This window comes from Squalius cephalus (assembly GCF_949319135.1).
Source record: "Squalius cephalus genome assembly, chromosome: 5".
Taxonomy (NCBI): Eukaryota; Metazoa; Chordata; class Actinopteri; order Cypriniformes; family Leuciscidae; genus Squalius; species Squalius cephalus.
In genome coordinates, this window is record NC_137126.1 from 48,289,635 (window position 1) to 48,303,656 (window position 14,022).

General features: G+C 40.7%; 1 protein-coding gene across 2 annotated transcripts in view; it reads right to left on the reverse strand.

Moving 5' to 3' along the window:
- The window catches only part of rnf43 (ring finger protein 43), a 155,617-nt gene that overhangs the window by 6,373 nt on the left and 135,222 nt on the right, over positions 1-14,022 (reverse strand). Inside the window, exons 4-8 of one of the 2 annotated variants that reach the window (XM_079871846.1) lie at positions 13,249-13,323; positions 12,127-12,261; positions 9,899-10,000; positions 3,098-3,268; positions 592-709 (exon numbers count right to left, since the gene is read on the reverse strand). In XM_079871846.1, coding sequence (XP_079727972.1) covers positions 592-709; positions 3,098-3,268; positions 9,899-10,000; positions 12,127-12,261; positions 13,249-13,323 — 601 coding nt within the window. The remainder of the gene's footprint in view (positions 1-591; positions 710-3,097; positions 3,269-9,898; positions 10,001-12,126; positions 12,262-13,248; positions 13,324-14,022) is intronic. The other variant, XM_079871847.1, reaches the window with a different exon arrangement.

Genomic DNA, 14,022 nt, shown 5'->3' on the forward strand with positions numbered 1-14,022 from the left:
CACTGCATTGCTTTTCTACTGTTTTTCAATGCAACCATTCATATTTGAGGGACAAGTTTACAGTTTGTCAAGTTTAGGCTTTCCACAAGGGTTAGGGGCTTCTGCATCATTCTTATTCACCTATTATTTCCCTTTGATTTTAGGGGTAATTTATGAGTTTTGAAGAACATTTTGAAGAACGTTTGGGGTCCAAACAACACAGTACACTCATCATTCACTGTATGACAAACAAACACCGAGACATTCTTCAAAATATCTTCTGTTGTGCTCACAGAAGAAAGTCAAGTTTGGACATGAGGATGATTTTTAAATGACTTGGGCGAACACATCCAGGGGTGTCCAAACTCGGTCCTGAAGAGTTTAGCTCCAACTTGCCTCAACACACCTGCCTGGAAGTTTCTAGCATGCTTATTAGTATGACATTGATTAGCTGGTTCAGGTGTGTTTAATTAGGGTTGGAGCTGAACTCTGCAGGATAGCGGCCCTCCAGTAGCAGGACGAGGAAGTATAAGATAAAGAAAGAAGAGGAATTTCAATACAGTGCTGCCTTGCAAGCTCAAAACTAATATTATTGGAGAAATACATATGTACCCTGAGGCTGTTTACCCATGATGTTGTGCATGCACAGTGGGCAGGTACGGTGTTGTAGGAGCCAGGGGTCGACACACTCTTTATGAAACTCATGAGCACAGGAGATGATTCTCAAGTCCTACCAGAGAGACAGAGAAAACCAAATATTAAACATGCCATTGGCGCGCCTCAAATCATTTCATAAATAGCATCCTAAAGTGGTCCTTTTCCTTCCAATGCTTGATGGTTTCTGTTGTTCCTCTAATGCTGGAAGAAGCTGGATGCAAAATATTTGAATAATATCAATCCACAAATCTGACTTGTGATGCAGTCTTGCATCCTAAATCACATTGCGTTCATTCATTTGATGGATCCCGACTGAGCCTAGTTTCTCCCAAGGTTTTTTTCTCAATTTCTGCCACCTGATGGAGTTTAGGTTCCTTGCCACTGTCCCTTAATATTCAGTAATAATTCATTAATTTGACTAAACTGACACTACAATCTCTAGTAGAGCTGCTTTAAGGCTGAAACGACTTTTCGATTTTGACAGTTTTTGAACTACATTGTAGGGCTGCCCTCAAACTAAAGATTATTCTAGTTGACAAGTAGTCGTTTATTTAAGCGATTAGTCGACTAATCATGTGTTTATATTAATAAGCCATAAATCATAATAATGAGCCTTTAATTGCCTATAATACATAGCCTAATCAACATTTATACGCACGCATAAAGCTTGCCACAGCGCACTGGCAAACATAATGATTATGAGTGTGTCGTGAAAAAACAGAAGGAGACTGTTCAAACATTTGAATAATTGAATGTTTTCTGTGTTTTCGGCTGCAGAAAGTCGACGATGCTGACTCGTAGTAGTGGACGCGTTATATGCACGTTTCATACGGATGACATCATCTGAGAATATTTGTTTTCCACTTGAATTGGTTAATTTAAAAATAGACATTTCAAGCTTTCTATAGGTATATTTCTCATATCTGTGAGGCAAGTATACACTGACTTTCAGGTTCATTTACATGACGCTCAAGTTCACAAAGGCCGAGACAGCAGAAAGTGCATCCTGACTGTTTTCATTATTTTACAAAAGCACACCATTTTGTTATTATTGTGAGTTTACAGAAATAAAACTAGACCTCTTATCTTATCTTATCAAAAATGACAGAGTATTTTAAAGCAGATCTCGGCAACTCTAGCGAACTCTAGTCACTTCTTCGCTGATTTTTCCTTTTGTTGTCGCATGTTTTCCCCACGAGCTCCCCCTACAGCTGTGGGTCGTATATTTCACAACACTCACTGTCGTAATAAAACTCACTTGCGGCGGCCTCCTCCCCCTCTCTACCGCTGCTCATGTGCGTTTGATATGATCGGAGCAAGCCAACTGTATCGTGTGGAGCTATGTCTACCGAGGTGGGTAATACATCATACATGCGTGTGTGTTTATGTCGAATTGCCGTAAAGCAATTCGTGTTTCGCTCTCGCTCTCGTTCTCGCTTCTCACGAGACTTCCAATTTCTATCTTGCCGGTACGGTAGTCCCCAAGTTGCAAGGTTGGTTTTCCGCCTGGGAACACTGGGGGGAGCGGGGAAAGTCACCAATATCACCAGAACAGGTTGTTTAACCATCCAAATGATTTCTAGACAGTTTTATTAAGTTAAAAAAGTTACCAAGTTCTGCTTTAAATTGAATGCAAGTGATCGCGCCAACGCCTGTATGTCATGCAGTAAGCGGCTCTTCACACAAACACAGATATGCACTAATAATAGCGCACATTTATCTAGGTTAGCATTAGAGCGAACGGACTTGTAAAGTTGCTACTACTTGCATGTTTCAAGTGATAAGCTATATTTGAGGTCGATGAATGAAAGGCAAATTCATTTGATTTCCTGCCGTTAACGATCTGTCTATCACAGCCTGTGTGATTTCGCAACTTCCTGTGTTTTTTTTTTTTTTTTGCGACTAAAGGCCCTTGCACACTGAGTCCAAAATTTTCGTATGCGTTTTTTCGTATTCGTGATTCGGTGGCTCTGAACTGTCAAAACACCATTAAAAATGCTTGCTACGGATGCGAAAAACCCAGAAATTTTTTTTCTAATCCGAATCCCTATCCAAATTTTTTTATGATGGACGAAAGTTTCGGAGGCAGTGTGCAAGCGTGATTGAAATAACGTGAGGTCGAATTAATTTTTTTACATGCGAGAATTTCGGACTGTGCAAGGGCCTTAACAACCGACTAATAAAATCGTGGTCAACCAAACCTCTTCTAGTCAAATAACAGTTAGCCCTTCTGCATTGCATCAACAATAAACTGACTCAAGCTTAATAACGACATAACTGTCCTCTATAGAGCTGCTTTTACCTGAACTTAACATTTCATACTTGACGAAATTTAGCTATTGAACTGAAATGAATCAGCATTGAAATGATCAATTTTATATAAAGCGCTATATGTATATATATATATAAAGGTGACTTGATTCAAAATCATATCATGCTTTTCTTTGGTGCCTCCTCTTACCTGGCCGTCCATGAATTCCTCAAGACAGATGGCACAGATCGGGCTGGAACTGGAGCTGCTGTTGGACGGTGGAGCTGCGCCAGAACGCTGGGATCCTGAGCAACCCTGAGAGCTGTACGTGCGCGTCTCCAACCGGCTGATGGCACGCATCGTCTCCTGGTGCACAGAGTCCTGGGAGTCGAGGAAAAGGGCTTTTGAGACTTCTACAGCGCACCTGTTATGCATTTTCAGATATCCCTTTCATGCAGTGTGTAATATACAGTAGCAGTGTGTGAATGTAAAAGATCTGCAACGTTTCAAAGATTAAACAACAAATAGAGTTATTAGCCGCGTTTCCATTAGCCTTCAAATTGCGCAAATTGAAATTGCGAATTGAAAATACGGCCAATGGAAACACGTCAATTTAGCAAAAACTCCCATTTATCGCAAAAAAGTTTTTACGCTCGCATGAGGAGGTTTTTCAGGCAATTCGAAAAAGGAATAATTCACAAAACTGCACTGGAAACAGTTTTTGCGCATTTACAGGTCACCTGACGTAGATGATACGGTGTGTTTGGACAGAATACGAGACAGAGTTCTTTATTAAATTCATAAAAGACAAAAGAATTACAGGAATACTGGATTCTAAACCTCAAAGAAATGCCACAATCAAGAACTCAGAGCAGATATGAGGGAGAAACACCCAGAAACACCTCATATGTGCCGCTCACAAGTATAAGGGGCTTTCCTAGCCATTAATGATTGGATAACACACACACATCTCCTTCCATTAATAATAATGGCCAGTGCAGTGGCTGGGATATATATAAACCTATCGTCCGTTGCCATGATTTTTGGAATGACTTATCATGAGAGGAAAAAATTGAGTTTTAGTCGCATAACATCAGTTAATGGAAACGGCGTCATTTTGCAAGAGTTTTTTATCAACATTTAGAAAAAAATCGCAAAGTTTGGCGGAAATCTATAATGGAAACGCGGCTACTGTCTCCCAAAAGAAAGAAGGGATTCTGAACTGCCTGAGACGAGTCGTCAGTAATTCCAGTCTTACTTTCTGCACGAACATTAGTAGGTTTGTAACAAATTTGCATAATGCCAGCCTGTGGTCTTTATTGGCTGGTGGCGAACGTTTCCTTTCCCCCGATTGGTATGGTAAAACCGATGTTTTATCACTGTTCTTATCACTGTGTATCAAGTGCTGAGGAAGATCTGGAGAATTCAGATATGCTAATGAGCATTTAGTTTCTGACCAATCACAACAGACTGGGCCATCTGACCAATCAGAGAAGAGCAGGCTCCCTGAAAGGCAGAGTTTAGAGACTGAATCCTTTATCAAACTGTTTCAGACACTGGGAGAAAAGAGCTGATGCTGCAATGCATATTATGAGAAAATGAAAGTGTTTTTTGACTTTAGATGCATGTAAACCTCATGTAGAAGACCTTAAAACTAAATTAGGAGCGTTTAAAAGAGCATAACAGGGGCACTTTAAATGCAGGAGGAACTTACTTTGTTGAGAGGCTATAATGCACTGCAAATATATTTCCTTAAGTATTTTTGTTTTCCAGTACAAATATATATTTAACGATGTTCATACAAATATTTAACATTCTTAAATCTTGAGAAGCACAATGATATTAAGCCTTGTTTTATTAAAAATGTATCAAAATTAAGGCAAGGCAAGGCAAGTTTATTTATATAGCACATTTCATACACAATGGCAATTCAAAGTGCTTTACATAGAAGAAATTAAAACAATAAAAGAAATAAGAATAATTAAAACAGTTTAGAAAAATAAAATAAAATACAGTACAAACAGTCGGACGAACATTGGCACAGTGCTCATTCAGTAAATGCATAGCTAAACAGAAGTGTTTTGAGTCTGGATTTGAATGTGACTACAGTAGGAGCACGTCTGATCTCCTCTGGAAGCTGGTTCCAGCTGCGGCTGGCATAATAGCTAAAAGCGGACTCGCCATGCTTAGAGTGAACCCTTGGTATTTCTAGCTGATATGATCCTAGTGATCTGAGTGATCTGTTGGGTTTATATTCAGTGAGCATATCTGCAATGTATTGAGGTCCTAGGCCATTGAATGATTTATATACCAGTAACAATACTTTAAAATCAATCCTAAATTTAACTGGGAGCCAGTGTAAAGACCTGAGGACTGGTGTGATATGTTCATATTTTCTGGTTCTGCTCAGAATCCTGGCGGCAGCGTTCTGTATGAGCTGCAACTGTCTTATGGTCTTTTTGGGAAGGCCAGTGAGGAGTCCATTACAATAATCCACCCTGCTGGTGATGAAAGCATGCACAAGTTTCTCTAAGTCTTGTCTGGAAACAAAGCATCTAATTCTTGCAATATTTTTCAGATGATAGTATGCTGATTTAGTTATTGCTTTGACATGACTACTGAAACTAAGGTCTGACTCTAGGGACACACCGAGATTCCTGACTTGATTTTTAGTTGTTTGACCCCTAGAGTGAAGGTATGCGTTCACCTTGAGAACTTCATCTTTGTTTCCAAACGCAATGACTTCAGTTTTGTCTTTGTTTAACTGAAGAAAGTTTTGACACATCCAACCGTTGACTTCATCGATGCATTGGCACAGGGAGTCAATGGGGCTGTAATCGTTAGGCGATAGGGCTAAGTAGATCTGTGTGTCGTCTGCATAGCTGTGGTAAGCAATTTGGTTCTTTCTCATTATTTGGCTCATTGGGAGCATATACAGGTTGAACAGGAGTGGTGCAAGAATTGAGCCTTGAGGTACTCCGCATGTCATGGATGTCCACTCAGACTTATGGTCACCTTTACTCACATAATAACCTCTCCCATCTAAGTATGACCTGAACCATTTTAGGACTGTCCCAGAAAGCCCCACCCTGTTTTCCAGCCTGTCAAGAAGTATGTTGTGATCGACAGTGTCAAATGCAGCACTGAGGTCGAGTAGTACCAGCACTGATAATTTGCCTGAATCAGTATTTAAGCGAATATCGTTTATTATCTTGAGTGCTGTCTCTGTGCTGTGGTGCGGTCGGAAACCAGATTGAAAATTGTCAAAGTATCCATTCAAGCTCAAGAATTTGTTCAGCTGATTGAAGACAACTTTTTCAATGATCTTGCCTATGAAAGGAAGATTTGAGATCGGTCTATAGTTGCTTAATATGGTCTTATCCAGATTGCTCTTTTTCAGGAGGGGCTTGACAACTGCAGTTTTCAGGGAGTATGGAAAACTCCCAGAGCGAAGTGAGACATTTACCACTTCTAGAAGATCTGCTTCTAAACTGTTTAACACACTTTTGAAAAATGATGTGGGAAGTGTGTCAAGAGCACAGGTTGATGTTTTAAGGTGCTGTACAGTTTCTTACAAAATTTTGCCATCAATTTCTTTGAAATCAGACATAGTAACTACTTTCTCAGGTGGTTTGATCTGTCTGACCTCAGTGCAACTCAAGGGTGTGCTGATCACCTTTCTGATATTACTGATTTTCTCAGAGAAGAAAGAAGCAAACTCACTGCACTTGTTCACTGAGAGCATTTCACTGGGAATCTGGCTTGGAGGGTTTGTCAGTCTCTCTACAGTAGCAAAAAGAGTGTGTGTGCTGTTTAAATTGCTGTTTATAATATTTGAGAAGAAAGTCTGTCTAGCTTTGCCTAGTTCCATATTGAAAGCATGAAGGCTGTCTTTGTAGATGTTATAATGGACTACAAGTTTAGTCTTCCGCCACATGCGCTCTGCTTTTCTACATTGTCTTTTCATATTTTGCACTGCTGTTGAGTTTCTCCAAGGTGCTTTTTGTCTGCCACTCTTCTTCCTGACTTTAACAGGAGCAATATCATCAATTATACCTTTAACTTTTGAGTTAAAAGAATCAAGGAGAAAATCAACAGAGTCAGCAGATATACTTGGTGTTAAGGATATAGCCTTCATAAATAGTACACTGGTGTTCTCATTTAAGCATCTCTTCTTGACAGACACAGATTTAGCTTCAATGGCAGGAGAGATCAATATATCAAAGAAAATACAGAAATGATCAGACAGTGCTACATCCTTAATAACAATTAATGAAATGTTTAGACCCTTACTGATAAGTAAATCTAGAGTGTGTCCACGATTGTGTGTGGGTCCATGTACATGCTGAGTCAGATCAAAAGTTTTTAAAACAGTTTTGATTTCTTTTGCCATATTGTTTTCTGCATTATCTATGTGAATGTTAAAATCTCCAGCAATGGCAAAACAGTCAAACTCTGAGGTAATTGCTAATAACAGTTCTGTAAAGTCCTCAGCAAAGGCTGGAGAGTATTTTGGAGGCCTGTAAATAATGATAAGTAAAATGCGTGGAGCACCTTTCAACACAATACCCAGATATTCGAAAGAAGGGTAATTCCCAAATGATATTTGCTTACATTGATAGATATCTTTAAAAAGAGCAGCTAGACCCCCACCTCTCTTAACAGCTCTGCAGACACTCATAAAAGTAAAGTTCGGAGGGGCTGCTTCATTGAGGACTGTTGCACTGTAGCTGTCTTCTAGCCAGATTTCATTTAGAAGCATAAAATCCAGGTTGTTTGTGGTTATTAAATCGTTGACTAGAAGTGATTTATTTTTAAGTGAACGAATGTTTAAAAGTGCTAACTTAACAGTCTTACTTTTTGTCCCCACATCAATCTTACTTTGACGTGTAATAGGCACCAGATTAGTTAGGTTTGCTGCACGGCTATTGAAGGCCTTAGACTTTCTATCTTGTAATAGAACAGCAATAGAGAAAGATACAGGCACACTGGGTTCCCGCTTGTTCTGTAAACATTTGAGAAAGTTACTGTTATCAGAGCGGGGACCCAAAACACATCACTGAGAGCTGGTATCAGTTGTTTTCAGTTGATAGTCTGGTTCCAGCATACACCAGTTCTTCCATTTTCTGTGAGAAACACAGTAGTGGCGATGCTGGAGAGAGGGATAGCATATCTGGTGAGAGGGGCTGTTGCTCTGGTGTTATATGAGGTTGTGATATGCTGTCCTGGCTTCCCTGGCTGTTTTCCAGGAAGTCGTCCTTGGGTGCTGAATCTTCAAGCAGTTCTGATATGTCTCTCTGTGGGCAGGGCTCAGCTGAGATTGTGTCCGTGAGCAGAGGTTGTTGTGGCGGAGTGGTGTTATCATTGTCCTTGTGTGATATGTCAACCGCATGTCCATTTTGCTGCTGAAGTGAAGTCCCGTGGTCATTCATACTGTGTCCATGTGTGTGTGTGCCGTTCAGATTTAGTGGATTGGCACAAACTGCAGAAGGATGATTGAGGGAGAAGTAGAAATTGTCCTTTAACACTCTTGAACCAAGTTTGTTTGGGTGGTGGCCATCCCGATGAAACAGTTGTCTCTGACTCCAGAAAAGATTGAAATTGTCAATGAAGTTTACTCCTTTTATATTGCAGGTTTTTTGCAGCCATGTATTTAGCCCAAGCAACCGTGAAAACCGGTTTGTTCCTCTTGCTGGGAGAGGTCCACTGATGAATGTTTGAACTTTCAGTCTTTTAAGTGTTTCAAAAAGTTCATTGAAATCCTTCTTAAGGAGTTCTGACTGCTCTTTATGAATATCATTCTTCCCCACATGTATGATGAGTCGATTTGCAGTCTTATGTTTCATCAGAATGTTCTGAAGTTCCCTGTTTATATCAGAAGTTGTTGCTTGTGGAAGGCAGCACGTAGTTGTATCCCTGCCGCTAATGTTTCTGATTATCGAGTCCCCCACTATCAGAGTCCTGGGCTCGGCTGCGCTCTGAGCTGAGTGCCGCTGTCTGCTCGACCTTGAGCGCCAGTTAGCATCAGTGTTAGCTACTGGCCCATTCAGTCTGTGTTCGATCACATTCATCACATTTGGGGATTCCTCATTTACATTCATTAGTACTTCAAATCTGTTCTCAAGATGTATAGGCGGTGGTAGGAGACCAGTGTTTGCAATCCTTGTCAGAGCTGTATCTGGGGTAGAGGATGCTACTGCGGCAATATGTGATGCTCGTGACAATCTGATGTCTCGAGTGCCTTTGGGTCTCGCTCCCTGTTTGTGCCATCGATTAGTAAGTCGATCGGCTTGTTTCTCTACCTGTCGAGGAGCACTAGTTTCATGGGACTCACCGGTATGCTGAGGGTGTCCATGACGAAGCTCTGTTGTGTGCTCCGTCTGGTTTGGTGGTCCCGTAAGTAACTTTGTTTCGAGAACTGCAATCCTTTGTAAAAGTCTGTGGCAGTTAGTGCAGCAAGTAGATTCTTGAACCTGAAGAGGCATTTTCTCTCTTATCCGTATGAATGTAGGCAGTTGTGTTTTCCTTTCCCGGAATGTAAGCTGGTCGGGTAAAAGAATTCTGCGTTTTTGTAGTAATCCAAACTTTGTTGTCTGAGCACTGTGCTGTTTGCTGAAGTTAAAATTAGATGATAAAAGGAAATAAAATATAAAATATAGGAGATAAAATGTAAAAGCGATAGAGCAAAGCGCGGAGCAGTAAGCAAGAGCGTCCGAACAGTAGCTGAGCAGGAAGTTAGTGAGTTTTTGCTCAAAAGAAAGGGAAACAAGTTTATATTTCTGACCCCACTGACAGATAATTTTCAAACTAATTTAATTTTGATAAATCGATAAAGATGAAAAATCTGATGTAATTATGCTTCTCAAGTAAATTCATCCTGAATTAAGAATGTTATGTACAGGAAGCCAGAACAAAAACATAATTTGTTTGCAATGGACATTTTACAATCCACCATCAAACCTGAACGTGAGCGTAGAGCGCGTGGGTGTGAAGTGTGTTGTGTTTTCTTACCCAGGTTCTGTTGGACCTGCAGCGGAAGCGTAGAGCAAAGATCATGATGATGGCCAGCACCGCCAGAGCCACGGTCAACAGGATCCCAACGTCATAGTGAGGCTGCGAGCACAACACACAAAGAGTGATGCTTGAGTGCGTCCTCAAACCAACAACTAATGCATTTTAACCCCATTAACGGCCAGAATGTTTCATGAATCTCCCAGTAAGTTATAGCCATCATTCCCCCATCTCCGTTAACTATAGACCCGCTATGAGTAACATACTTCTAGCAAAATAACCTTGAATATGGTTACATGTCATTTTTGCCAAGACAACTTGCGAGATGTACGATATTCAATCATGTAAGCAAAGCAAACAGTGATTACAAGGTGTTTGGTTTCATTTCTTTGACATGTTATCTAAATGATGACTGGTCTATTCTTAGGCGATGTTTTTTAGACGTTTATTACATTTTCACTGACAGCCCAAATGTTGCCTTGTTTTAGCCTAGACATATGGACTGTGTTTGGATGTCTATTAGACGTCTTTTAAACGCAAAATTTCTTGCTGGGCTTTTACCCCAAAAAACGTCCTTAATGCATTTGGGTCCATTTTGACCCAGAAGAGGGACATTATCCTGGACATTATCCTGGATCAACATTGTTAAATCAATAGTGCTAACCATATTTCTAATCCTAACTACTGATTATCCATAAAACAGAGGAAAATTATAGTATGATGTTGTTTAAGTCCCAGCTCTTATCCTAGCTCTAAACTTTTCCTAAAATCTGGTTGTTTAATGGGAATGTTGTTCCAGGACTAACAAGGATTTTGATGTAGCAAAATTGGTGTAAGATTTACTTTGAAATGATGTTCGCTTAAACATTCACAAATAATTACAAAGAATCTGCATGCAACACATTAAAGGGATGGTTCGGAGTAAAATCAGTCTAGGGTCCTTTGCACCATGACCTCGAGCCAAAGCTAATATTTTGTTGGTAGTACCAGTTTATAACAATTATTAGTTAAAGCTGCCGTCGGCAACATTTTTTTGATCAAATTCAGTGAAATCGACACTATAATCCGACAGAACAACATAAATAAGGTGGTTTTAGAAAAAAACCCGAGCTTCTAACTTAACCTGGAGCGTGTTATTTGTTTTGCAAAAATCCACCGCTCCCGGATCATCGGGTCCAATCAGCGCAGGGGGGTGTGAGATCTGACTGTCAATCACAGGTCGTGCACACGCGTCAGATTCCCTCTCCCTCGCGCAGACGCGCACGTTACAATATCACATGCACACGACACGCCTGAAGTTCGCCTGAAGATTGTACGAAGCGTGATGGCGGAGAGAAAATCTACTAACAAGCTTCCAATTCCTCGGTTATTGCTATCTATGGATAGATTAGCCAGGGCAGCCTACCTCCGAGTCCATGGTGTTGATCGATGCTGAAGAGACGGACGCGTTCACAGAAAATCAGGTACACACGCACTGACGATGGGCGGGTGCTCGTTGGTAGTGGGGGAGGGGCATGAGAGTTGTAAACATTCAAAATTTTGGCTAAGTCGATTCAATCTGCCAGACTTGCCGAATGCAGCTTTAATTATTTGTCGTTACACTACATCCTTATGCATCGCTTTCTGCAGGACTTTTACGTGCTTTTCTCAAACCCCTGAAGTGACGTCGACGTCCGGGTTAGCGGTAGCATTAGCCATCAGGCAAGTGTTATTTAAATAAACTCCTGATGTACAAACTTTCCAATGCCTCGTTTTATAAGTACAGAACCTATTTGTACAACTGTAGAAGTTTGGTGCCATTCTGGGCATTATTAGTGCAGTAATTTACCAGATACAGCCTTGGATCCATTAGCGCCTGCACTAAACCATCCGGCTGATGTCTCTAAATAAGCTCTAACTTTAATAATGTTCAACCAAGGGGAAAAAAGACTTCTGGGGGGGGGGGGGGGGGGTTTGGCTCGAGGTCATGGTGCAAAGGACCCTAGGTTGATTTTACTCCGAACCATCCCTTTAAACATGAGATTTTGCAGTAGAAAAACAGTATTTTCTTTTAAAATGTCCTCCAATAATCATAGTTTTATTTACAACTTCGAAAAATCCATTTTATAGTGTATACTGGTCAACATGGAAGATATGGACATCCATGCTGGTTTATTTTCAGCAGGAAGGCTTACAAACAGTAAAGCCTATAAATGAAAAGATTAATAAATGTGCATATGTTTACTCACCCATTTTGGAGCGTCCATCATGATGTCGATATACACCATGGCTTCTTCGTTCTTATCGATGAGTTTCATCAGTTCAAATGCGTCTGACGCCTTTACCAGCAGCACTGGACGAGGCAACGAGCCGGAGTCACGCAACTGTGTGTGAGAAACACACAGCAACACACACTTCAGGACAAACTCCCTGACAAATAACTGGAGTGTATAGATTAGGACATAAGAGTAGTTACAAGAGTGATTGTTAAAACTTGTGATTTAAGAAGTTGTTTTTATCAGCAACTATATTCCAAAAATACTAAAAATATAATAAATAAAAATGATGAAAAATAAACAGTTTAAATGAGATCCCATGTTGTTATTAATTATTATTTATTTATTTTTTGCTGTGAAACTTTTGCTGATTCAAATATGATGGTCAGGGTTTTGAGGAAGGTTTATTTGTTCATCTCTCAATCGTTGTATTGCATTATATGATTTAAAACTACAGAGCTTTGATCATATGGATAAGCATTTCAAAATCATCTTACTAAGATATTATTGGCAGATATAGAGTGACGACTGATATTTATATGCATTTTATGTAAGAGGCACAAACACACACACAGACACACACTCACACACACATGCGCACACACACACGCTCACAGACACTCACTCACTCTCACACGCGCACACACACACAGACAGACAGACAGACGCACGCGCACGCACAAACACACACACACAGACACACAGACACACACACACACAGACAGACAGACAGACAGGCAGACAGACACACTCTCACACACACACACTCACTCTCACACGTACGCGCACACACACACACACACACACACACACAGACAGACAGACAGACAGACACACACACTCTCACATGCACGCGCGCACACACACAGACACACTCAAAGACACTCACTCTCTCACACACACACACACACACACACACTCTTTCTCACACGCACTCGCACTCACACACACCCCCACACATTCACACTCATAGACACTCACTCTCACACACACACACGCACGCACGCACGCACACACACACACACACACACACACACACTCTCTCTCTCTCTCTCTCTCACTCACACACACACACACACACACACACACACACACCTGCACAGCAGCAGCTGGATCTTCACTGATGTCAAAGATGACGGCCTGAGCTCCTCTCTGAATGGCCAGACGAGCCTGAGAGACACAGAGAGAGAGAGAGAGAGAGAGAGAGAGAGAGAGAGAGAGAGAGAGAGAGAGAGAGAGAGAGAGAGAGAGAGAGAGAGAGAGAGAGAGAGAGAGAGTTAGTTCTGAAGCCAGCAGAGGGCAATCTCATCACACGTTTGGAGACACTGAGTCCCGTCTTTATGCAATTCATCACCGCATGTGTGTCAAAGAGGAAGACTTCACTCTCAACAACTTCTTCCCTGATTCCCTGAGACACAATAAGAGACTGCTAGTGTTAACAGAGATCGACACTGTCACATGAAAAACTCTTCCAGTTACTTTTCATTAGAGAGGATGTTCTGTACCAAAACACACACACACTTAATTTGAGATTTTCTCCAGCAACAAATGATTACAATATGGTTTCATTTGTTAACATTAGTTAACTACATTTACACATTTCCTAAAACATACCAAATGTGTATCCATTAACAATTTGAACTAACATTAACAAAGGTTAATAAATGCTGTAATTGCTCATTGTTGGTTAATGTTAGCTAATGCATCAACTAATGTTAACCTAATTGTAGTGTTACCAATGATTCAATACTTCAGGTGAGTTTGCTCAAAATAATATGCGTAGCTAATATCTAACTAAGTGAAAAACACACTCATGATTGTGATGAATTTTGCAGAAGCTTCTTCAGATCCGCCTTTCCCACTATAGAG